At 47.1% G+C, this 25,000-nt stretch overlaps 3 protein-coding genes and 4 non-coding genes across 7 annotated transcripts; all 7 read left to right on the plus strand.

The window, feature by feature from the left end:
* Positions 1-228: 228 nt before the first annotated feature.
* LOC121300236 (paxillin-like) lies at positions 229-4,557 on the plus strand (the record flags this gene model as incomplete). The annotated part of the gene is made up of 2 exons (XM_041228734.1): positions 229-483; positions 3,993-4,557. Coding segments are annotated over 2 exons (522 nt in total), but the record flags the coding sequence as incomplete, so codon positions are not given.
* A 3,764-nt stretch (positions 4,558-8,321) lies between these two features.
* Positions 8,322-12,711, plus strand: LOC121300045 (60S acidic ribosomal protein P0). Its single transcript, XM_041228400.1, has 8 exons — positions 8,322-8,372; positions 8,876-8,983; positions 9,823-9,998; positions 10,517-10,604; positions 10,875-11,021; positions 11,293-11,478; positions 11,887-12,027; positions 12,483-12,711. Exons 2-8 carry the CDS (start codon positions 8,930-8,932, stop codon positions 12,639-12,641), a joined length of 951 nt encoding a protein of 316 aa, XP_041084334.1. The 5' UTR covers positions 8,322-8,372; positions 8,876-8,929; the 3' UTR covers positions 12,642-12,711.
* Positions 9,605-9,732, plus strand: LOC121300399. Its single transcript, XR_005947525.1, has one exon. It is a non-coding gene; the product is annotated as a small nucleolar RNA SNORA63 (small nucleolar RNA).
* LOC121300397 lies at positions 10,293-10,420 on the plus strand. Its single transcript, XR_005947523.1, has one exon. It is a non-coding gene; the product is annotated as a small nucleolar RNA SNORA63 (small nucleolar RNA).
* Positions 11,682-11,809, plus strand: LOC121300398. The gene has a single exon (XR_005947524.1). It is a non-coding gene; the product is annotated as a small nucleolar RNA SNORA63 (small nucleolar RNA).
* LOC121300400 lies at positions 12,258-12,385 on the plus strand. Its single transcript, XR_005947526.1, has one exon. It is a non-coding gene; the product is annotated as a small nucleolar RNA SNORA63 (small nucleolar RNA).
* Positions 12,712-14,106: 1,395 nt separating the features above from the next.
* LOC121300273 (eIF-2-alpha kinase activator GCN1-like) lies at positions 14,107-24,610 on the plus strand. The gene is made up of 21 exons (XM_041228774.1): positions 14,107-14,155; positions 14,982-15,084; positions 15,442-15,505; positions 15,823-15,954; positions 17,212-17,320; positions 17,570-17,668; positions 18,122-18,256; positions 18,770-18,838; positions 19,366-19,474; positions 19,644-19,718; positions 19,982-20,110; positions 20,232-20,282; positions 20,394-20,492; positions 21,078-21,251; positions 21,428-21,577; positions 21,889-21,981; positions 22,152-22,227; positions 22,706-22,865; positions 23,142-23,331; positions 23,851-23,975; positions 24,398-24,610. The coding sequence occupies exons 1-21, from the start codon at positions 14,138-14,140 to the stop codon at positions 24,608-24,610; spliced, it is 2,373 nt and encodes a 790-aa protein (XP_041084708.1). The 5' UTR covers positions 14,107-14,137.
* Positions 24,611-25,000: the final 390 nt, after the last annotated feature.

Below are 25,000 nucleotides of genomic sequence, written 5' to 3' on the forward strand. Positions count from 1 at the left end.
TACCTGCAAGATAATGGAGCACATTGAGAATAGTAACGAGAGATCGATGCCTAGGATTTACATGCTGTTGTGAACAGTGTCCCGAGGTCAGAGGGCTTAACGAGAGATCGATGCCTAGGATGTGATTGCCATTGTGAACCGAACAAATGTTTTTGTGTATAAGCTGATTCTCAGAAGAGATCCGGGAGGTTTGCAGTGTCCAGTGATGTCCACGTGGCTCACTGAATCCTCAGGACAGGGAGTGAGTGGGACTGCGGTGCTGCTGAGCTCACTAGAAGTCTTCCTCCTTTCTTTACGTGTGATCTCTTGTATATTTGTTGCCATCTGTCTGCAGGGTTTCATGAGAAGGACGGCAAGGCGTACTGTCGCAAGGATTACTTCGACATGTTCGCCCCAAAGTGTGGAGGCTGCGCTCGGGCCATTCTGGAGAATTACATCTCGGCTCTGAACTCGCTGTGGCACCCTGAGTGCTTCGTGTGTCGGGTAAGAAGCAGCCAGCATCACATTATCAGTGTCACAGCATCTCTCCACTCAACACCTCCTCAAACTGGGTAGCTGAGCTCGAAGCTCCCTCTAGAGGGGAGAGACAGGAATGCTGATTTGCGCAGCAGCAAGCTGGTACACTTTTAAATAAGCGTTTTAAATACTGCTATATTTTAGAAGAAAAGTCATCTGCTTTAATAAACTATCAATTATGTCAATCTTGCAACAAGCCTGGCCAAAAAAAAAAAAAAAATATACAATTAAACGACTTGGAGCTCATAGCTTCTTCGATTGGATTTGATCGACCTGAGGTGGATTTTATTTTTTTGAGAACATTTCACAGCAGGGTGGAGTACGACCTGCATTCAAATGCATTTGTATGTGTAAATCTTCCACTTACAAATGTAAATAGAGATGCTGCACCTCCAGCTGCATTTAAATACAAACGCAACTATAACTTTGCAAATGCATTTGCTAACGTTCAAATTCAAAATGCAAAGATAGAATTGTGTGAACAGATGTTACACACCCCATAGTATTCATTTTTCATGCAGAATGTTTATTGATCTGTAGAAAAGTACTGATCAATATAGATAAATATAGATACATACATGCACAAGTCATTTAGACACGGTTCCAACGACCTTTCTGTTTTAGATTACACCAGACCACTGTTACCCTTAATAAACATCAAAGTTTCAAAGTTGCTGTCAGACAGCCTTGTCCGCTCCGGGTGAAAGCCCTTGCCAGCAGTAGAGAATAGCCTCTGGGCAGGGACAGAGGAGGCAGGAATACACAGGTAGTGCTGAGCGAGCTGGGAAAGCCGGGGGAATCTGTACTGGTTGCCTTTCCAGAATGCAAGAGGATCTTGATTGTAGGGGATGCAGGGTTCTTGCAGGTAGGTCTCCACTTCTTGGGCATGTGGGCTGATGACATCAACCTGGGGCTCCTCTTCAAAGAAGGGGAATATGCAGCTTTTCTTGCTTGGAGGGGGAGAAGACTCCTCTAGCAGGGGATGTGAATCTATGGTGAAGGTGCTGGCCAGAGTGAGGAGGTCCTCTTTGAGGCGTGATGATTGGTCACCTTCATAACAGCAAAGCTTCAAGCGTGGATCCAGAACAGCTGCTCTCTGATAAGGGGTCATGTCCTCGTACTGTGACAGGTACTTTTCAGTGGCACTCACGAGAGCAATCACAAGCTTGCTGTTGTACTCTGATGGGGAACGGAGGTGTTTCTTGATCCCACGGACAGATGGGATGACCAAACCAGCTGTGACAACTCGGTCTCCCTGTATCCGGTCTTCAACTTCCTCAAAGGGGGTCATGATGCTGATGAAATCCTTGAGGACAAGTCTGTCTCTGGCAGTGAGGGGAGCTGTATCTAGGGAGTCCAGCTTTTCCTTGTCAATGCTCAGTACACTTCTCGCCCTCTTGAGCTGTCTGTTCCAACGTGTAGCGTTGGCAGCCTGGGTCTTGGGCTGCTCTACCGGGAGGTCAGTGGCTGTTGTAGACTCCCGGATGTGGGCTACAGTGGATGAGACTTTGGCCAGGACCTTGATGGTCTGTGTAGATGACTTGAGTCCATCCCTCACAACAAGTTGAAGTGAGTGTGCAAAACAATGCTTGTGTTGAGGCAGGGATTCCAGGAGACTGTCATCTGACACACTGTCGCCATCCAGGTCACTTTCACTGTCACTGGAGTCCTGAGAAGCTTGGGCTTGTGGCTGGAACCCTGGCAAGTCACAGGCTTGGCCCTTGCTGGAAGCATTATCCATGACGACACTGGCAATTTTGCTGGACATGTTGTAGATGGCCACGGTTTGCTTGTAGTGCTTGAGTATGCTGCCAGCTGTGTGTGTCCCCTTCACTCGTTTGCAGGCAAACAACACTGTCTTTAGGGCGTAGTTGATGATCATGTGGCCAGTGACGCCCATGTAGGCAGATGCCTTCTTACTAGACCATAAAGCAAGAGTCAGGGAAACACTTGGGGCCGAGTTGACAAGTTCCTGCAGCTTGTTGTGCAGAAGGGTGTGCTGCTCGCGTACCAGGCAGTGCACAAAGTGCTCCTGGCTGGGGATGTTGTAGGCTGGTTGGGTTTCTTGCATGAAGGCATAGAAGAGGGAGCTCTGCACGAATGACACTGGCAGGAGCTTCCCGGCTACAAGGCTGACCAGAGCTCTGTCTGCCTGCGTCTGGCGAGGGTCAGTGCTGCTCCATTTCTCAGTAGGTGCGGCAAGGGTCCTCGGAAGTGGTGGCCGCTGTTTGGCTTGGCTAGATGTAGGCTCCAAGGGTACTGAGGCGTGCTTTCTCTAGAAAAAAAAAAAGGGAACACATGATATGTGAAGCACAACTACATAATATTCATGTCAGTTGACTGAATTGATCAGGCACAGCCTTGCCTAACAAAAGGTGCAGTTGCAAGGATGAGCTGGTGCAAAATGTCCACGATGCGATACCCATTAAAACAATACCACGGTAACCTTAGTCCCGCAGCATACAGTACATCATGCAAGTTATACAATGAAGGCTTGCTAAAATGGAGAAATGCAACTGAAAATTGCTTAAAATACTGTCATTCACAAAAAAATCATTTTAAAAAATCCTTTTACAATACTTTACACTTTAATATTTTACTACATTAAAAAGCTAAAAGGCATAACATTTATTTTATTTTTTTTTATGTAAAGACAATCAGAATTTTTCAACTTTTGTTTTTTTGTTCTTCTGGCTCCGCATGTATTAAGATCTGCCCTTTACTCAAAACAGCGTGGAGCTGCAGTCTGTTACAAGAATTCGTAAAGTGCCCATAGCGACCAGTAGCTGTGTTACTTCATGTCAGAACATTCTACCTACCTTCTACCTATCATTCATTTTACCCGGCAGCTTTCCCTTGGTAAAAGAGAGGTTTGTGTTGCATGAAAGGAGCCAGTAACTTACCTTCATGTGATTGAGGAGGTTGGAAGTAGCTTTTCTGTTGAAGCTCATTTCCACTGGGCAGTGCTTGCACCTCGCCTTACACACCGCCTGAGCATTGTCAGGTATATCAAAATGCTCAAAGACCACTGAAGCTCTGCGTTTAGACATGGCTCTAATGTAGTGCCGGGATATACAGCTCTCTCTCTGTCTCGCTGTGTGTGTGTGCCTCTCTCTGTCTCCTTTCTTTCTTAGTCTGTGTCTCCTTTCTTTCTCTGTCTCTCTCTCGCTGTCAAATGCAAATGTTTTACAAATGGCTTCAAATGCAAATGCTGTGTATTTCTGGATCCCATTTATATGCAAATGAAGGCGCACATGTATTTGCATTTAAATGCAAACGTTCTTGCACTTGAACCCAGCCCTGTTTCACAGTAGAATCTGTCTGGATCGAATGCTCGTTGTTGGGCTAATCCTGGGACTGCAGTGTATAGTTGTTTGATGCAATCTCCAGGGCTGTAATAAGAATAATTGTGGTGGTTCAGGTTGATTTGACTGGAGCCCCTCCAATTCTAATGCTCCTTCTCCCTTGCCTTGCAGGAGTGCTTCACCCCGTTCGTAAACGGCAGCTTCTTCGAGCACGACGGGCAGCCCTACTGCGAGGTGCACTACCACGAGAGGCGTGGCTCGCTCTGCTCCGGCTGCCAGAAACCCATCACCGGCCGCTGCATCACCGCCATGGCCAAGAAGTTCCACCCCGAGCACTTCGTCTGTGCCTTCTGCCTCAAGCAGCTCAACAAGGGGACCTTCAAGGAGCAGAACGACAAGCCCTACTGCCAGAACTGCTTCATCAAACTTTTCAGCTAGAAACCTTGTGAGGGCGGGCGGGCGGGTGGGTGGTCAAACCTGCTTAGAAAACGAGTGCTCGAGCGCCTGGTCTTTTTAAAATTGGTCTCTAGAGACAGGTGGTGGTCTTTTTATATCCAGGTGATTATTTTTTTTTTCCCCAAACATTAGAAATCCGTGTACACAGTGTAGCGGATCTGTCAGTGTGATCTCTACTACAGAAGTGGTCTTTCTGATACAGCTTCGAGCGTGCTGTTCTGACCCACGCTTACCAGATCGGTGGTGATAGGCAGAGCAGCTCTCTCTCTCTCTCTCTCTCTCTCTCTCTCTCAATAAGGTGCATTTTACAGCTTGGTATGTCAATATATCAGGGCAATATTTTTGTAAAAGTTTTCCTATGGAAATGTTCTTATTCCAAACAAACCAACAACAAAAAAACAAACAAGAAAGCAAGCCCGGGTCAAAAACAGGTGAAAGGACTCTGTTTCACCCCATTGCCTAGGAAACCCAGGGTAGGGTAGGAACTGTTTAAAAAGTCTGGTGTCTTGGTCACCACAGTAACTGTTCCAGTATGCAGGGGGATTCTCATGCTAGAGAGCATCAGTGATGCTGTCTCCCAGGTAACTGACTCCTGACTGGCCATGCATCTAAGTGCCTGTGTCATTACCACTGCTCTGGAGTGAGTGAGTGTGATCATAGAGGACAGTGTGCCTTCCCTTACCCTGTAATGTGGCCCCACAAGCAAATCTAAACTGTGATAAAGATCAAGTGTTAGGATGTGTTGGCTTGCACCTTATTGAAAAACAAAAACTGCACACAGTAATTAATAGTGCCAAGAGGATGCCAATATTTAACAGTAAAGAGCTTTACTGTGAGTATTGGTTTTACAGATTCCTCACTGCAGCCAGTCTAGCTGTTGAATGCAAACTGCGGCTGCAGTGAATATGGGAAAACCCAGAAGCCAGGGTCTCTCGCTTTGCAAGTTTAACACTTTAGGGGGAGGGATTTTATTCAGCTTCATGGACGAGGAATCAGATATTTTTTTACTTCATACTGTTAACCTGTTTGGGGCTGAATCATTTTTAAAAGTTTGTTTGTAATCATAAAAAAATGTAAGATATTTAAATAATAACGCGTTCTTGTGAATGTGGAGTTCAGAACTGTTCTTTTCAGGGTGGTGGTGATGGCAATAACTTTTCTATAAAAACTGTGTCACGTGTAACAAGTCTCTACAGACAGTTACCGTTATAATCAATTTCATAAAACATTTCTAATATAGGGTTTGGTTATTCATATCCAGTCTATACCTTTTTGTTCCTTTTCTGATAAATTATATAGATATATAAAAATATATATGAAATTAACAACAAAGAACCACTTATTATATCCTGCCTCAAAAGTTTTCAAACTCGGACAAACTTCTTGGTTTGCAAAAAAAAGAAAAAAAATGTAATTCTAATCTAACCTCAGCTTTGTTAAGATGCTAAAGAATGGTCTATCGTCTTAAACAAGCGAATGACTGCGAGCTGGAAAACGCCTCTGAAAAGAAAAGGAATCGTATTTTATAGCACAAGCTGGAATTGCCCTGTGAAGGTGATTCCCAGGCTGACACGAGGTGGCTGAAATCGTGTTTTGTAACCTTTGAACTGCTGTGTTTTCACTCCATGCCTTGGTTTTGTTGGAATGCCTGTCGTTTGGTTCATTGCCAATAACTGAATCCGTAATGCAAGTCTTAAAATTACTATAGGCCTTTAGATGCTCGCTCTTTTTCTTTGAGTGTACTAACAATTTGTTTGGTTTGGTAACTTATATATTATAAATACTTATATTATATATATATATATATATATATATATATATATATATATATATATATATATATATATATATATATATATATATATATATATATTTTTTTTTTTTTTTTTAAATCAATGTTTTTGAGAAATGGGTTTAGGCAACGTGCAAATCTAGTAGCCAGGATTGTCTGAAAGATTAAAAATGAATAAACTAATAATGCTAAAAGTGAGAATTGCTTGTTGCTGTCGGGGTATATTATTTCTTGGTGCCAACGGAAATAACCAGAGCCATTCACAGCGCTGTTGGCAAAACAAACGCTATTGGCACGTGTCTGTCAATAGTATTAGTAGCTTGTATTGCTGTCCAAGCTTGTGGCTGATTGATTTGTTTTTTTAAAGTTGTAAAGTGCCAGACTGGTTTGCTGCAGTGTTTCACATTGTGCTGTGGACAGATCTAACAGCCAACACCTGCTAGGAAGATGCCAGGGGGAGAAAAAGCAAGTGTGAATGTTTCTTTTTTTTTTTTTTTTTTTCCTGCATCTGTCTTTGCCTGTCTGTGCGCTTGTCTGAAAATTCCATTCCAGTCACGTGACACACACCCCTTTCAAAGTGGCCCTAGGTTGAGCCAGCAGAGTTGAAAGGTCATGCGGTCACATGGTTTGAATGATACGAGGAAGCCTGATCAGCGCCGTACAGTTAGGATTCTCCAGACAAGCTCAAGGCTCGGTACAGACTGATCCAGAGAAATGGGATGGCTCTTCCATGAGGGAGAGGTGGAGCTGGTAAATGCAAGGACACTGAAGCGACTCGCTCTGTAAACCTGGATACACCTCCAGGGTTAGTTTGGCTGAAGTCCCTGTAATTTGTCCTCCTCCTTCTCAATGGTGTGTGACCCCTTGATGATCTTTTCTATTCTGTTCAAGCTAAACTGTTTTATTTAAGCCTCATTAATCCATGTTTACAAGTACATTGTATCGCCTTTAACCAAAGGGAACTGTCCCAAGTGCAGGCAGAGTGCTTTCTAATGCATTGTGGGTTTCTTATTTCCTGCTGCCCTACGAATCACTTTGTAACAAGCTTGTTATTCTGTGTCTGAAACTGATTGCGGAAGCATTTCATTTCATGTGATTATGCCAATAAAATGTGCCCTTTTTTGGTACTGGTGTGTGTGTCTTACCTCTCTAACTCAATCACTGTCATTATGGAAAACCAGCAATATGATCCTGGGTCTGTCCCCATGCCTATTTCTGCAATGTCAAATATATTGGACACTGGCCAGCAAGGGGTTTAACATGGGAATTGCGTTATGGACACAAGGATTCATATAGATCGATCGATAGAGTGAACTTGATACTGATGTGATCCAGCTACTGAACTGTGTTTGTATCAGGTGGCAATGGCTGGGTGGGGTGGAACTCTGCGTGTAAGCACAGGCTGCAGCCTGTGGGGTGCTCGAAATATACAGAAGTACATTAAAAAAATTAAATTTAAAAAAACCGTTAATTCTAGATTGTTCACAACGTATCAAACACATTAAATGTGTAATTTCATATGTATTTATAATTGGCAGACAAAACCTATTGTAATAAATGTAGCTTTTTTTTTTTGTTTTGTTTTTTGTCCTCGGTAACAATTTCTGTAAATTGGTGATTAGACTTGGCTCTGATTGTCCACGGGTTACAGTAGCGTCTGCTTACGTTTTGTGAAAGTTGACATTGCATTCCAGTTAATGCTGTCGTGTCAAACAATACGATGCTTTCGCTCCGTGAACACAACTGCGGACGGGATACACGGACGGATGCCGCGCTGTTTTACACGGCTGGCAATGCAAAAGACAATAAAGGCGCTGGATCGCACTTCAGAATCCGAATCGAGGGTCTCTGTACGACATTCACACTCCTGCGTCTTTTTTTTGCAAAGTCTACGACCTGAAATCGGATGGGGTCTGATGCTGGTGAAAAATATCAGCCAGCATTTGCTGCGAGGTCGTACGCTGGTAACCATCACGGAGCAAACTTTGGTAAACTTCCAGCGCGACACGATGCGTCCTCTGCGTAGCTGCGCTGCTTGCATTGCTGTCTGCGCTTGACGTACCGCGGCATGAAACCCGCCGAGATTATCGCTGTTTGGGCAGCATTGGTCTTGATGCGCTCTGGCCTTTAACTGTAGTTTCTATGGCTGTTAGCGATGACACACTCGTGAGTGACAGCTGAAAGATCCAATCCCTACTCGCCGCTGTCCGCATGCCGTGGTTCTGATTGGCTGCCTGTGTCAGTATAAATGGTTTGTTCCCGGGCGGAGTTTCCTCTTTCTTTCACGCAGTTCTGACTGTGAGGTGAGTGAGTTGATTACCGGGGGGGTGGTTTAGAGTTTGAAACGGGGACAATTACGGCTTTAGAGTCTTTGAATCGAGTCCCGGTTTGTGTTTTTGCGTGTTACCTTCGTCCGTGTGGCGGGTGGTGATTCGGGGGGGTTTTGTGAGCGTGTTGTCGGTCTCAGCGGCGTGGGCCTGGGCCGAGCCACGCTGCCTCGGTGCTAGAGTCGATTGAAGCGGGGCCATGTGGTGGGGTACCGGGGGTGTGCTCGTGTAGTGTGATGTGAAGTAAGTATTGTCAGAGTGGCCTGTTTTAATTATTTGTAATCCCAGTTTGAAGGTAATTACGCAGCGTGCTGTTGGAGTTCTGTAATCACACGCGTATGATAATAATTTCAGTCGGGTCACTGCCAGTACATTAGATACAGAAATAACAAAGCGATGCCCTTTGCAGAGCCCAGCTGAGTGCCCGGCAGGTTGCAGACCCGCTGTTAACCCTCTCTTGCACGCTTCCCTCTCCCCAGGTGACACCGTGTCTTTAAACCAGCTGTGTGGCAATCCTTGGAAGCACTGCGAAGATGCCCAGGGAAGACAGGACTGTGTGGAAATCCAACTACTTCACGAAGATCGTCGTGAGTGATCCACAGCATTTCTGTCGGAACCACGGCAAAGAACGGCGACCGCATGCGCGTTCAATAGAACTGGCATCGCTAGTGTCGTTTTAACAGAGTTATGATTGAAATGAATACAGTAGATGGGTATTTAAACAGTCTGCTGGGTAGCTCCTGCGAGCTGGTTGCAGCTATGGCTTTTCCAGCTAATACAATGAAATGCATAGAGTAAAGCTGTCTGTAGCTACGATTATGACTTGTAAAGACTTGTGTAATGTTTCAGGCCTGAATCACCACGTGGCTTAGCAGTGGTATAGCAGGTCCAGGCAATGCCTCACATTTACAATTGGGCGACATAGTGATCCAGAGATGAGAGAGAAGTAATATTCAAGTAGGTACCTTTTATTGCACCAGCATATAAATTTGAAGCTGTGTATGCTTTTACCATGTAGTTTAGGAACTCCTCTGTATACAGGATGCTATGGACTGAAGGCTGGTGTGTGTTTCAGTACAGTGAAACATGTCTGATGTATAGCCTGAGCTGTTTACAGCCAGGGTTTATATTGTATTTCCATTACCCATCACTGTGTGTATTGACACATTGAACTCCTTTCAGTGCCCATTGGAAGTGGAGGCAGAGATGCGCAGGATAAGTTACAATGCTGCTGTCTTGTGCTGTATTGTCGTTCCCCCTGCACACATGAACTCGACTCCTACTATCCCTGTCTGTCTCGTTCCCACGACTGACAGGGACGCTTGGTCTCGAACATTTCTTTTTGTGTCTCCTGTCTACATCCTGAAAGCCAACTGCCCTCTGGAAACTCATTGTTTTGGGTTTTTTTCCCTCCCTCTCCACGTAGCAACTCCTGGACGACTACCCAAAATGCTTCATCGTGGGCGCTGACAACGTCGGCTCCAAGCAGATGCAGACCATCCGCCTGTCTCTGCGCGGGAAGGCAGTTGTGTTGATGGGGAAGAACACCATGATGCGCAAGGCTATCCGCGGGCATCTGGAGAACAACCCATCCCTTGAGAAGTATGCAGCTTCGTCATAAGTGTGTGTGTGCTACGCTTCTCTAGTCTGCTTGCTCTGTATGATCACATGTAGGCAGTTAATTCTACATGGCTGTGTGTTTGCCTTCTCCCTGCTGGTGTACACCTGGTGACTGCCACCTCTTAGACAGTCATTGCATCAACTTGCTCAAGCCCATCAGTTTGGTCACATTTGTAAACCCAGCATATGGGTATTTTGAACTGTTTAAATGTACCACTTTTATGGCTGTTTTATATAAGTTTCCTCATCTGCAAAATTAAAAGCTGTTCCAGAGATGCGCAGGATAAGTTACAATGCAGCTGTCTTGTGCTGTATTGTCGTTCCCCCTGCACACATGAACTCGTTTCCTACTATCCCTGTCTGTCTCGCTCCCACGACTGACAGGGACGCTTGGTCTCGAACACCAGCTTGTTTAGCAGTTGATTGCAGTGGAAACTCTATCAAGTTGTGGAGGCGTGCCCTTGTGAATCTGGGATCACGGAGTGTGCTTCCACTTGCAGGCTGCTGAATCACATCCGTGGGAATGTCGGCTTCGTCTTCACCAAGGAGGATCTGGCTGAGGTCCGGGACATGCTGCTGGCCAACAAGGTAGCTGTTTCTGCATTTCCGTGCATTGCTCACACTGTTTAGCAGTGACTTGTATCAGGTTGTGCTTTCAAAGTGGTGGTTCTCAACAGAGTTGGACAATTCGGGTCACGTTGCAGACTCTGTGGTCAAGCTCAGATGCAGGTGCAGTTACAATACAGCCTCAAGTGCTCTTGTAGTAAACCCACTCACTGTCTTCTGATGAAAAATTGAGGGGCTGCCCCTCCCCTTCCTGTTCCACTGCCATTTATTGTGACTCTCTCTGTGCGTCAGGTGCCTGCTGCTGCCCGTGCTGGTGCCGTGGCTCCATGCGAGGTCACTGTGCCTGCCCAAAACACCGGCTTGGGCCCTGAGAAGACCTCCTTCTTCCAGGCTTTGGGGATCACTACCAAGATCTCCAGAGGTACCATTGAAATTCTGGTAAGTCAAACTTTTCCTCTATCGCATTGGGTTGCTTCTACCAAGTATAGCCTTGCATACCGAACAAGAAGAGTGACATTTTTGGATTCAATAGTGTAAACTGTACTTATTCACAGCTAGTATTGGGGATAAGGGGTGTAGCTGTATCTTCATAAACAATTTACTTCAGAGTGGCTTGCTAAAAGCAAAGCCTGGCATAATCCTGTTTACAATCTGAAATCCCTGCTTCTGCTGTAAGCTCTTCTGATCCCCTTTCTTTCTCTTCCTCTAGAGTGACGTCCAGCTGATTAAGCCGGGGGACAAGGTGGGTGCCAGCGAAGCCACGCTTCTGAACATGTTGAACATCTCGCCTTTCTCCTTCGGCCTCATCATCCAGCAGGTCTACGACAACGGCAGTGTCTACAGCCCTGAGGTTCTGGACATCACCGAGGATGCCCTGCACCAGCGTTTCCTGGAGGTAGGGGGCTTCACACACAGACCTGTGGAAATTTAGACAATCTTCGAAACTATTGGCTGGAGCCTTCAGATATTAAACTGGAGTTGTAGCTTTCGTTTCCCTGCTCTTTTGAAAGTGTACCAGCGGCAACACCATCCTGCTTGTATGTTGCGTTAGTCACACCATTGACACCTGCAATATTCCTCCTTTCATTTTGCACCTACACGCAGGATAAGTTACAATGCAGCTGTCGTGTGCTGTATTGTCATTCCCCCTGCGCACATGAACTCGTTTCCTACTATCCCTGTCTGTCTCGCTCCCACGACTGACAGGGACGCTTGGTCTCGAACACCAGCGTGCTCCTGCAGTACTGTACATACCCAGCCCACACTGCTGGAGTTGCTATTCACAGCTTTTCTTTGCTTGCAGGGCGTGAGGAACATTGCCAGTGTCTGCCTGCAGATCGGCTACCCCACTGTTGCCTCTATCCCCCACTCTGTCATCAATGGATACAAGAGAGTCTTGGCTGTTGCTGTGGAAACTGACTACTCCTTCCCATTGGCTGATAAGGTAAGAATCTTTTTGAATGTTGAACTTTAGTAGGCAGTTTGTACCATCGTTAGGAAGTGTGGCTTTCCACTGCTGTTGAAATAAACTGAGGTTATAGAACTAATGCTCTGTATTTCGCATGCTTTCAGAGAAACTGCCCCATTAGAATTGATTATTTCATGGTTGTCTTGGGCTAGTCTAATCTCCCATTACTTCCCCTAGTTGCCCATTTATAAAGCTGCTCCAGAGATGCGCAGGATAAGTTACAATGCAGCTGTCGTGTGCTGTATTGTCGTTCCCCCTGCGCACATGAACTCGACTCCTACTATCCCTGTCTGTCTCGCTCCCACGACTGACAGGGACGCTTGGTCTCGAACACCAGCTTTGCTGTAACCGTTTCTAAGTGGGTAAATGCACTGAATAGAACGAAGCCTCGACGCCCCGCCCTGGTTTCTGACCCTGTCTCTCCCCCTCAGGTGAAGGCGTTCCTGGCTGACCCCACTGCCTTCGCGGTCGCTGCCCCGGCTGTTGAGGTGGCCTCTGCCGCTGCTGCAGCCCCTGCTGCGAAGAAGGAGGAGGTGAAGGAGGAGTCTGAGGAATCGGACGATGACATGGGCTTCGGGCTGTTCGACTGAATACCCAGCCTGGCCCTGCTGAGTGCAGCTTGACATGTCAAAATACCACCAATAAAATATAATAACTCTGCTTGCTGTGTTTCGATTCTTTAAATGAATGCATAGACACATTTTAAATGGAGTAACAGGTGCTCCGTGTCTATCAGCAGCTGGTTAAAGGTGTTCTGTTAGTTTATTTGTCTGGTGCCTTTATCCAAGGAGACTTGCAGGTGCAATACAAGGTAGAAGTACAGTATAGTTTACAGTGAGTGCAAATACTACTAGAATACAATGATACAAAGTAACAAGTTTAGGATTAAAACTATTTGCATCTACACTGGCTGCTGTGCATCCAGTAACATGGTGCTTGGGTCAGGCAAGCCCAGCTCGAGAGATCTGCAACTGCAGGCTAAACAGCCTCGCAATCTGGAGCACCTCGCTTTTACAGTATTGCTGTTATTTCAATGTGGGCTGGGAAGTGTGCGTTTCTAACACTACACAACGTGTATGCATCATGTAATGAGATGAGGGCCCTTTCAAAGTGAACAGACAGTGAAGCTGAACTGCAGAGATATGCTCCAGGCAGGTCCTCAGCCCTTGACAGGTTTAGTTCTGTATTTTAGGACCTGCTTATGAATGAAGACCTGGACTGGATTGCAAGGGCTGTGTTGTGCATCACAGCTAACCAGACTGCTTTCATCTTCTACCCATTGTGATTATTATTGATCATTTAACACACTTATATTCAGACTTGGGGGGGGGGGGGGGGGGGGTGAACTGTGCATTACGACTGCTGCTGCAGAGTCGCTTCCAATAGGTTTTACGTCTCGTCGGAGATCCTGTTACCTGAATGCAGAAGTCAGTATTTTGGTAGAAGCTGTGTATTTCATAATGCATTCTGTATGATCCTGGGATTACAAAGTAAACGTGAGCACCCACTGCAACACTGGAGGTAGTCTTACTCTGATCCCTCTGCTTAACAATTACACGCTGATTATCACCATCGTACATGGAACCCTTGCAAATACAAGATCAGTGCTGCTCGAGGTCTGAACCCAGCAGCAATCCTTCAGGTTTTTTGTTGTTGTTGTGATACAGCGCACTGGTCTACTTGTGTAATGCAAGCCGTACCGTGTGGCTGGCAAATTTAACGACCCTTAGAATATAGGTGATGCGTGTTGATGGCTCGGTGTTCTTAATGTTAAGAGCCCTGGTTAAAACCAACTGCAATACTTTTGTCCATACTGAATATATAATGTCGGTTATAAGGCAAGTTACACTGCTACACTACATCATATTGCAGTATATTTCAATCTGCATCCTAGCACGGTCATATGCACTGGCTGTCGCTGCAGTTTTGACAGTGACCCGAAATAATGTCGTGCAGTACCTGTCACCACGCACGAGCTCCGCGGGTCCCTGATGAGGCTCGAGACTACAGGACACCCCCACGTGTTGGAATTGCAATGACCCGGAAGTGAAGCGAGCGAAGTCTTTCCTGGAGCAAGGCCGGCAGGATGGCGGCGGACATGCAGGTTCGTGTGATTCTCAAACACTTGGGGCTGATGCGTTAATATAAACTCGGGGCTGCCTTGTAACGACGCAGACCCGTGGGCACGGCGGTAGCTGTGTACGGCATGTGAAATGCTACACAGTGGAAGCCGATTTGCGTGGAAATGCCCGTCTAGGCAGGCGGTGGCGATGGAGGGTCGTGGTACAGTCACGACCCCAGACTCTACAGCCCCGATCCGGGCTTTAAAGAGCTGGGGGTTGCGCTCTTCTAGAGTACAACGCGAAGTAGCGATCGCAGCACTTTGATCGGGTTCAACTTCGACAGCTGTTCAACACGGGCTGTATTAAGGTCGTTGCGAGATATGCGACGTCATTGATTTCACAACGTGCTCTCTAGCCCCTGTCTTTGTTTATGTAAATATTCACTGTGTTTTTATTAGCGAGCGCCTGCTCAATAAATAATACGAAAACAGCACACCAGAACTCTCGATACGAGAATGTGGCTCATTTCTAATAGAAGTGGTAAGGAACTAGTTTAGCTGTATCTGAAGTACAGCTGAACCGCTACGATATCACCACCGTGGTCAGTTTTCTTTGTGTTTAATTAGTCATCCTATGATAAGGGGGCCATGGCTCTCCGTGATGTATTTGCACATTGGATTTCAAAACGGGATGCAAATATGATTGGGGGTTTTCACAGTACCAGTAATGAAAACGCAACTGGCACAGAGGAGTGGTGCTCTGCATCCTTGTCAGGTTTAATCTTGTTTTTTTGCAAGTCCTAGCTCTCGTCTCTGCTGTGTCGATAGATGTTCTGTATATAAGCTGCTGCTTTGTCTGCTCTCCCAGGTTTCTGATACTCTGAAGAAGTTTGCATTGAAAGTGACCACAGCTAGTGTGAAGGAACGGAGAGAGATACTCCATGAACTCAAGGACTGTGTGACAGGGAAAGGTGAGCCTGCATCTTATCACTGCGCCATCAAAACACACACCGAGGACACACTGTTTGTTGAGACAGTACATTCGCAGGCAAGTGTTTTGACCATAATATTTCCAACCAAAGACATGGGGAAAGACCTCTGCTCAAAACACTTGTTGAAATTGCAAAGGTTTTATTAGAACCTGTATAAATGAGAAGAGGCTGATCAGCCCATCAGCGCTCGTCCTCGTCTCTGACTGATCTCAGCACTCTGTGTGGTTCTTCACCCCGTGCTGGTACCCCGTTCCGTGCCCTGCTCCCCAGTTTGTGTGTTGGTGTTACTGCAGTGTGCTGTCGTTGTGTAACTGGCTGTGTTTGAATGGGTTTCAGAGCTGCCGGAGCCCGCAGTGAGGGGACTCTGTAAACTCTTCTGCCTGACTCTGCATCGATACAGGTCTGGGAAAGCATCTCATCTGTTTTATGCAATATTGAAAATGTTCAATCCCAAATCAGTGGTGATGTTAGTTATGCATGCCATGGTTGCATTGATTGCAAAAGGAAGATTGTGTTACATAAACTGGGTTAATGAAAAGGCTTTCTACATGTACTGCATTACAGGGGGGGCATTAAAGGAGAAAGTGTTTGTTTTGTATTTATAGTAGCAACATACATTTTATATAGTGTTTTTCATAGCCGGTAGTTGTAACTAACAATAGTGCATTGGTGGATCTGCATCTCCAGCTTGACGGTCTGTCTCCATCCCTCTCACAGAGACTCTGCCTCGAGGAGAGCCCTGCACTCTGCTCTCCAGCAGCTAGCTGAGTCTCAGCCCGAAGCCACAGCCAAGAACCTGGTGCAGTGCCTGCAGACTGCCGGGATCATCTGCAACAATGGCAACCCCAGGCAAGAGCACTGCACACTAACCACACAGCCCAGGGGTTCAGAGCAAGAGCACTGCACACTAACCACACAGCCCAGGGGTTCAGAGCAAGAGCACTGCACACTAACCACACAGCCCAGGGGTTCAGAGCAAGAGCACAGCACACTAACCACACAGCCCATTGGTTCAGAGCAAGAGCACTGCACACTAACCACACAGCCCAGGGGTTCAGAGCAAGAGCACTGCACACTAACCACACAGCCCAGGGGTTCAGAGCAAGAGCACTGCACACTAACCACACAGCCCAGGGGTTCAGAGCAAGAGCACTGCACACTAACCACACAGCCCAGGGGTTCAGAGCAAGAGCACTGCACACTAACCACACAGCCCAGGGGTTCAGAGCAAGAGCACTGCACACTAACCACACAGCCCAGGGGTTCAGAGCAAGAGCACTGCACACTAACCACACAGCCCAGGGGTTCAGAGCAAGAGCACTGCACACTAACCACACAGCCCAGGGGTTCAGAGCAAGAGCACTGCACACTAACCACACAGCCCAGGGGTTCAGAGCAAGAGCACTGCACACTAACCACACAGCCCAGGGGTTCAGAGCAAGAGCACTGCACACTAACCACACAGCCCAGGGGTTCAGAGCAAGAGCACTGCACACTAACCACACAGCCCAGGGGTTCAGAGCAAGAGCACTGCACACTAACCACACAGCCCAGGGGTTCAGAGCAAGAGCACTGCACACTAACCACACAGCCCAGGGGTTCAGAGCAAGAGCACTGCACACTAACCACACAGCCCAGGGGTTCAGAGCAAGAGCACTGCACACTAACCACACAGCCCAGGGGTTCAGAGCAAGAGCACTGCACACTAACCACACAGCCCAGGGGTTCAGAGCAAGAGCACTGCACACTAACCACACAGCCCAGGGGTTCAGAGCAAGAGCACTGCACACTAACCACACAGCCCAGGGGTTCAGAGCAAGAGCACTGCACACTAACCACACAGCCCAGGGGTTCAGAGCAAGAGCACTGCACACTAACCACAAAGCCCAGGGGTTCAGTACTGTGCACTAACAACACAGCCCAGGGGTTCAGAGCAAGAGCACTGCACACTAACCACTCAGCCCAGGGGTTTAGTTTTCTTTCACGGAAACAATGCACACAGGACTGAAAAGCTCGGATCCAGAGAGGACTCGTCTCTGCTCTCCCGTAGCAGGTGTTTTCTCAGTGCAGTTTTGTGCTGACGGAGCTCTCCTTTCTCCTCAGCAGCAAGGGCACCAGTTCAGCTGCCTCCCTGGCCCTGTCCTGGACCGTCCTGCTCGTGCAGACTGTCTTCCCGTCTCCCGACAAAAGAGAGGGAGCCACCTGGAAGAAACTGGTCAGTAATGTGGTCACGGAGCGGGGAGGACAGGCGCTTGACGTGTCTGTGTTAAAACAGGATTTAAAAAAAACAAGCAGGCCTTGTGTTTATTGGGTGCATGGGTTGAATGCAGCGGCCGTTTATATCGGCTATCAGCAGTTTTCTGATGGAAATTCATTCTGCAGTTGAGTTTATTAGCTGTGTTGTCTGTTGTGGGTGTATGGAGTGTGTAAAGTAGAAGTGATTTTTAATTTTTTTTTTCTGCAGGTGGAAGTCCAGAGCTTGCTGCTGTCTGATGTTTTGGGCGGCACCAACAAACACAATCTGGAAGGAATTATGAAGAAGCTCCGGCAGATTTGGAAGGAGGTGACGGGCTCTTCTGTTTCCTTTTTAAAACAAATAAGATTCAACCCAGTACTTTTAAAGGCATTCAAATTAACCATCACCATTAATTGTCAGTGTTGCTTTATGGCTGCTGTGGGTATCATTGGAATGAACTCAGTCAGGACACACAGAGATCACAGAACTGAGGACATAGGACATGTCTGTTTATTAATGTGGACTGACGCCTAATAGACCTCGCGACTGCAGCAGCGCTACGTAACCTATAGAAACTGAGGAGAAATATGCAGTGCTTCATGGGAAATTTAATGTAAATGTCGCTGAGCACACAGCAAGGGACCAGTTAGAAGACAGGAAAATACTCAAATGAAACCAGACACAAAAGGAACGTGAGGGAACTAGAGCAGATCACGGTGCTTGAAGAAGGCTGTCCTGAGCTCCTGTAATGGGAACATGTTGATCTGTCTCTCTCCTCAGAACCCAGGCCTTGCCGATCAGTACCTGTCTGTTATCCTCAGTCTGGAGCACAGCCACACCCACCTGGGCATGCTGGGAGTGCTGGTGGATTTCTGCACCGCACAGAAGGACATCGCTACTGTCAACAAACACAAGGTTAGTAACACAGACTGGGACCGGGTTCGCCAGCCCCAAACTGGGCTTGCCAGCAGGACAGCTGCATTGCAGGGATGGAAGTAAGGCTTCCTGCACAGCAGTTATGTCCATTCCTGATTAAATAATAAGACACACCTGAGCTTGTTACCTGTACACACTGGCTAATCAAGCACAGAGTAAAACCTGGAATGGGTGATGCTGCTGTACAATAGGAGTCTTCTTACCACCCCTGCAGTGAAGAGAACTAGAATTGTACCAGTTGTGAGCTTTGCCTCAGTTGATAGTGTTGAAATGGTACTCTTCTTGCCAGGGCAGAATGTATTACACAGCGATGTATCATCTTGTATGTTGAATTTGATTCTTGAGCCCCTTGTGGTCCTGGCTGTCTTGTTATGCAGGTGAACCCGCTGTGTGTTGATTTGATGGTGCACAGAAGCATGCTTCATTCATCATGTTCAGAAATGCAGCTCTGGTTCTTTGTAACCGTGTGTGTTTCTCTCTCCCCTGGTTTAGAGTGCCCTATTGGAGCTGTACATGAAGACTGTGCTGATGAGCAAAACCAAACCTCCGAGACATGTACTAGTAAGTTCTGCTCTGTAAAAAAAACCTACAAGCCTGATCTAGAGATCATTATGTGAACACAGTGAGGGTATCCTGAACAGACTAGCTGGAAATTCATCTAACGCTGAGCAGTCACAAGTGCACACAAGGGTTGGATCGAAGCCTGCAGTGAAAACCATGTTTTCAAATAAAGTAACGTGTTTCTTTCAACACTGCACATTTGAGACCTATCGTAATGAGTAGAAGTGCACAGGAGCAAGTAAGACTCCCTTTGCATAGCAGTTTGATCCATTCCTGGTTTTGCTACGAGTGTCATAACACACCAGAGCTTTTTCCTTGCACACTGGAGCTGATCAAGCACATATTAAAACCTGGAATGGGCAAAACTGCTATGCAATAAGAGTCTCGTTTCCACCGCCGAGCTACTTCTCCCGAGGAGTCTTCTTCCCAGCCCGGCAACACGCAAGGTTTCTGGGTTGTTTTGTTAGCTGCAGTCTCTGCAGGTTACATGTGTGACCAGGCTGCTGTTTGTGCCCCCCTGTCCCCAGGATAAGTGCACCCCACTGCTCCGCCACGCCACCCACCAGGAGTTCAAGGACTTGCTGCTGCCCACACTGCTGAAGTCGTTGCTGCGCAGCCCTGAGAACATCACCGAGAGTAAGTCTCACTGCAGCCACGCTCCTGTCCAGGCAGCTGGGCTTCATTCACAGGAGAGCATCGCGTTCTCATGTGTAATGAGGTCAGACCATCGCTAATAATGGCCAGTGAAGTTTTTGTAATTAAAATTTTTAACTTTTTTTTTTTTTTGTCTCCTTGTTTTGGACAGCCATTTCCAGCTTGCTGTCCTCGGTGACACTGGACATGAGCCAGTATGCTATGGACATCGGCAAAGGACTGGCAAGTACGTAGCACTGAAACATTTGAGCCAGCCTTAAAATTGATTGTCAGTTCAGATACCTTTGTAAATGCAGTAAGTGGGTCCTAGTGAAGGCACCCTAGAGCCATGGAATATATATATATATATATATATATATATATATATATATATATATATATATATGGGTTAAACAAACAGACCAAAGGAAGGAGTGGCGGTGCTAGGCGCCTGCAGCTCAGCAGAACGGTGCTGCTGTGTGGGCTGAATGCTGTGTTGACTCTTCTCAGGCCAGCTCAAAGCGAACAATCCCCAGGTGATGGACGAGGCTGTGCTGGCTCTGCAGAACCTGGCGCTCCAGTGCAGCGACCCCTCTGCTGTGGAGTCTCTCAGCAAGCACCTGTTCGCGATCCTGGGAGGTGAGTACGCCTGCCAGCCCTGGCACCAGAGAGTCTGAAGTTCTCGGTGAAGAGATGAATGTTGCTGTTTGTATTTCGCTCTCAAAATAAACTGGTTTACTTTATCTCCCTTACCTTTTAGGATCGGAGGGTAAACTGAATGTTGTTGCCCAAAAGATGAGCGTACTTTCAGGTATTATTATTATTAATGATATTAATATTGCAGCTTGTTATTATTGTGTTTGTTACTCCTGCCCGTGCTGTATGATCATTATTAAGCTGTGTGTGTCGGTTCTGCCCACAGGGATCGGCAGTCTGAGCCAGCATTCTGTATCGGGCTCCTCCAGCCAGGCTCTGAGCAGCACAGTGGCTGAGCTCTTCATCCCGTTCCTACAGCAGGAGGGTTTGTACAGCCTGCACTCAAACACTGTGGATCTGCTGCTAACACACTGCCTGCCTGCCTGCCTGCCTGGCCTTTCCAATGATCGTTCAGAGGCAGTTTACAGCAGCAGCTGTCCAGTCTGTCTGGCTGCAAGAGAGAATAGGGAGTGCCAAAGAGTCATAAACAGGGAAAAAACTTTACTAAAATAATTGTTTAATAAAGCCGAACAAATATAGCCAAGAAATTGAACACGTTCACCCCAACATACCACTGTTTCTGGGCTCGTGATACAGTAATGCTACATCAATTTAGTTGCATTTGCCTGTACTTAAAGGGATGGGAATTAGATGGTGTGATCCATTCCTGGTTTTGCTGTGAGTTTAAGAAGACACACCTGAGCTTATTACCTATAGAATGTGGCTAATCAAGCTTGTATTAAAACCTGGAATGGGTAAATCTGCTGTTCAGTAGAAGTCTTATTTCCATGTCTGACCTGCTTCGAACAATGACAACCAAATACATTGATAGCCTAAAAGGTGACGCTCGCATCTAAATCCTCAGCCTAGTATTAGAAGAGCGTCTGATTTCTTTCTTTCCCTGGTGCAGTTCACGAGGGCACGCTGGTGCACGCCGTGTCGGTGCTCACTCTCTGGAGCAGTAAGTTCACTACAGAGGTTCCCACGAAGCTGGTGGAGTGGCTGAAAAAGGCTTTCACCCTGAAGACCTCCACCTCTGCAGTGCGGCACGCCTACCTGCAGTGCCTGCTGGCCTGCTTCAGAGGTGAGACGCGCCCCTCCGCTCGAGGAGATCGGGCTGCCTTGTGTCCTCTATAATCTTTATACCAGCTGTGATAAAATATTGCAGCATCCTCCTCGGTAAATGTCATCAAGGCTTTGCATTAGTGTTGCAGAGTCCTGGAGTGTCGGTGAGTCTAAGTGCTTCTCTTGTGCTGGCAGGGGACACACTGCTGCAGGGTGCTGAGCTGCTCCCACTGCTGATCCACACTGTAGAGAAGGCGTCCCAGACCACTCAGATTCCCGTCATCACCGAGGGAGTGGCTGCTGCAGTGCTGCTCTGCAGGATGAGTGCGGTGGATTCCCAGTTCGGTAAGCTGTGGAACCAGTGCAGGGGTGTGACTTGCACTCGCATCCCAGTACGATACAGATTGCGATCTGCATCTCCATGCCTGTGATGGTCCTGATGAGCAAATGATCATGATAAAGGAAATGTCGAGGAGAGTCTGTATCAGTGCCCACTAAAATCATGATACAAACGATATAATCCTCTATTACAATATGTCATGTAAAGAAAATGTCACGATTCTTCGTGGGAGCTGTGCACTGGAAGAGGTTCACCAGGGGGCTGGGTTGTTGGGTGACACTGGTCCTTGATCATGCCTTCCTCTCTTCTCCTGCAGAGGCGAAGTTGTCTGGGTTTTGGCAACTGGTTCTGGATGAGAAGAAACAGATTTTTACTGCAGAGAAGTTCCTTTCACTGGCTTCAGAAGAAGGTAAGTGCAAAATCTTCAGCAGGCTTTTGTTTTCTTTCAGTTGTCCAAGAGCTACGGTCGTGTTTCTAACAGATTTGCCCTTGCTGTACTCTGGGGATTGTTGAATGTTTCTTGGGTAATGCATCAGAACAACTGCAACGTGTTGTCTCTTTGTGTCCTCTCTCGAGCAGCGTTGTGCACAGTGCTGCAGCTGGCAGAGAGATTGCTGCTGGACCATCCTCACAGGCTCCCTGATCACAAAGCACAGTACGTACAACTGCATGCAGGCATCTCTGCTTACTGCTTAGTCTAACATGTTGGCTTGATGCCTTTTAAAACGATGTGATTTATTAACTAGCAATGAGTTTAGGATTCGGTACTTATATCCGGTAACAAGACAGGTCAACAAGCTAATTAATTCTCTAAGATTCATATGCATTAGCATTTAATTGATTTGAAACCGATGTAGCAGCAGATATAGAAGTGACAGGTTGAAATCTTTAATCCTGATTGGCAGTAATGTTAAAGGAGGTATAGGAGTGTTACCTGTACAGTAATGGGTGTGGTTGCTTTGTGCGTGTGCAGTGTGGAGACAGCGATGCTGTAAGTGCACTTCAGTCCTGAGCTCTGTCTGTTCTGCACCAGGATGTACCGCTGCTGGACATGTGCAGACCAATGGAATCCAGGATCCTGTCTGGCTATATGATAGGAATGTATTCTAACCTGTCACTGCCCGTGTCTGCAGGATGTATCACCGAGCCCTGGTGCTGGTTCTGCTCACTCGGACCTGGCGTGTCCGGAAGCAGGCTCAGCACACTGTGAGGAAGCTGCTGACTGCTCTGGGGGGGGTCAGACTGGCCTATGGCATGCTGGGGGAGCTGCAAGCTGTCCTCGACTCCCACAAGGTGAGTGGAGCAGCTTCCTCTTCTCTCCAGCAGGCGGCGCCCCTGAGTAGCAGGGATTGGAAACCAGTGTTACAGAGCAGATTGTTTTTTTTTTTTTTTACCACGGGGCGTAATTAAAACCCCCCAGGCTGTACACCTGTACCTGTACTCAGTGGCTAATCAAATGATGCATTGGGGAGTCTTTCTTCCATCCCTGGGGTAGTGTGGCTTAAACAAATCCACTTTACATTCAGTTTATTTAAGTGGCCACTGTCTCTCTCCCCCCTCCCTCCCCAGGTGCTGCCCCTGGACGCCCTGGTCACCGAGTCGGGGGAGCTGTCGGAGTTGGGGAGGAGCTACACCCCCCCACGGATCCTGCTGGAAGCCCTGTGTGTGATCACCAGTGTGCCCGGGCTGGAAGCAGACCCCGGAGAGGCAGAGAAGCTGGCCCAGGAGAGCCTGATCGTGGCTCACCACCCCTCCATAGGTGAGGGTGCTATTCAATAAATGCAGTGTTCATTCATTCAGGAGGGACTTGGTCAATGAGAATCACCCTTCTATCATTGACAGTTCAGTGGTACTGGAACAGTCTCAGTGTTGAGGAATGCTAAATTCACAAGACAACAAATACAACTTTATTCCAACGCGTGATTGTAGAATGCAATCCATTCAAAATTAAACTAAATAAATGAATCGGAGCAAGCGATTAGTAAATCCTGTTGAGTGTGTTTACATGAAACTAAATCTATTGCTGCATGTTGATCTGTTATTTAAAAAAACAAACAAAAAAACACATCAACAAATCCATAGATCCTCCAGTTAAATATCTGATCCAGGATAAAAAGAAAAGTCACGTCGATAAGGCCTCTGCAATGCCAGTGCGGTTGCGGTCTGTGTGGTATTTTGAGCCAAATGCAGCAGCAGAACTAGTTTACAGTAAAGTAATGGGGAGGCACTGGGCAGGGAGGGGTTCATTTCATTGGAGTGCTTTGCTCTTTCCCTGCAGTGGTGGCTCAGAAAGACTTGTGGCCAGCCATCCTGTCTCGAATGAAGATCAATGTGACAGCCTTCATTGACAAGCACATGGAGACCCTGCTGCCCCAGGTCACAGACACAGCCAGCATGAGCCAGGTGGGTCATCCTGAACTTCAGTAACGTTATGCTATCACCTTATATTGGATTAGAAGGTAAAACCTGTAAGAAACTAGGAAGAAAAGTTTCAGCCAGTGGCTTCATCACTGATCCATGTGTTGATGAAACGATTGTAAACTTGACTTTAAACTTTTGAAAGATGAACCCCAATATTCAGTGTTGCTCAATGTGCCTCCAAGACCTGAGTTCTGCATTTGTAACACTGGGATGAAAGTAGGACTCCCATTCATAGCATTTGAGCCATTAGTAAGATTCCCCTGAGCTTGTTATCGGCACACTGTGGCTAATCAAGCATGCATTAAAACCTGGAGTGGTTGGCAGTGCTATGCAACAGGAGTCTCATTTCCATCACTGCAATACTGAAGCTCCCTAAGCCCTGCCCTGTCTGTGTTCCTCCCCAGGCCAGCATGAATGCAGTGGGCTGCCTCTCCTCCCTCTCCTGTGCCAAGGTGCTGCCCCGGCTCTTCAGCATCATCACGGCTGTGCTGGAGAAGCAGGGGCTGAGGCAGGTGACACGTGAGGAGTACGCCATCATGCACACTGTGGAGGGGGAGCTGTACGACAAGTCCTTCATCCCCAGGTCAGGACACACCACTTTCGAGAAGTGTTTGTGAGGCTAGCTCACATCAGAGGGGCTTCTCACTCTCTCTGTGTGTCGAGCGAGGCGAGTGCAGCTTGTGTACTGGGCTCAGTGTGTTTGTGCAGTGACGATGCAGCTTGTGTACTGTGCTCAATGTGTTTGTGTGCAGTGACAATGCAGCTTGTGTACTGTGCTCAGTGTGTTTGTGCAGTGACGATGCAGCTTGTGTACTGTGCTCAGTGTGTTTGTGCAGTGATGTGGCAGCTTGTGTACTGTGCTCAGTGTGTTTGTGCAGTGACGATGCAGCTTGTGTACTGTGCTCAGTGTGTTTGTGCAGTGATGTGGCAGCACTTGTACTGTGCTCAGTGTGTTTGTGCAGTGACGCTCACAGGGTTGAGATTCCACTGTAAGGGTAGTTGATGTG

This window comes from Polyodon spathula, chromosome 25 (assembly GCF_017654505.1).
Source record: "Polyodon spathula isolate WHYD16114869_AA chromosome 25, ASM1765450v1, whole genome shotgun sequence".
Taxonomy (NCBI): Eukaryota; Metazoa; Chordata; class Actinopteri; order Acipenseriformes; family Polyodontidae; genus Polyodon; species Polyodon spathula.

Bases quoted from the DNA above. Each gene is read 5' to 3' on its own strand.
- LOC121300273 (XM_041228774.1), top strand. The intron at 15,085-15,441 runs GTGAGCCTGCAT...AATGGGTTTCAG, and splicing joins GGACTGTGTGACAGGGAAAG to AGCTGCCGGAGCCCGCAGTG. The intron at 22,866-23,141 runs GTGAGTGGAGCA...CTCCCTCCCCAG, and splicing joins CTGTCCTCGACTCCCACAAG to GTGCTGCCCCTGGACGCCCT.
- LOC121300045 (XM_041228400.1), top strand. From the start codon at position 8,930: ATGCCCAGGGAAGACAGGACTGTGTGGAAATCCAACTACTTCACGAAG. The intron at 8,984-9,822 runs GTGAGTGATCCA...CTCTCCACGTAG, and splicing joins ACTACTTCACGAAGATCGTC to CAACTCCTGGACGACTACCC. The intron at 10,605-10,874 runs GTAGCTGTTTCT...TCTGTGCGTCAG, and splicing joins ACATGCTGCTGGCCAACAAG to GTGCCTGCTGCTGCCCGTGC.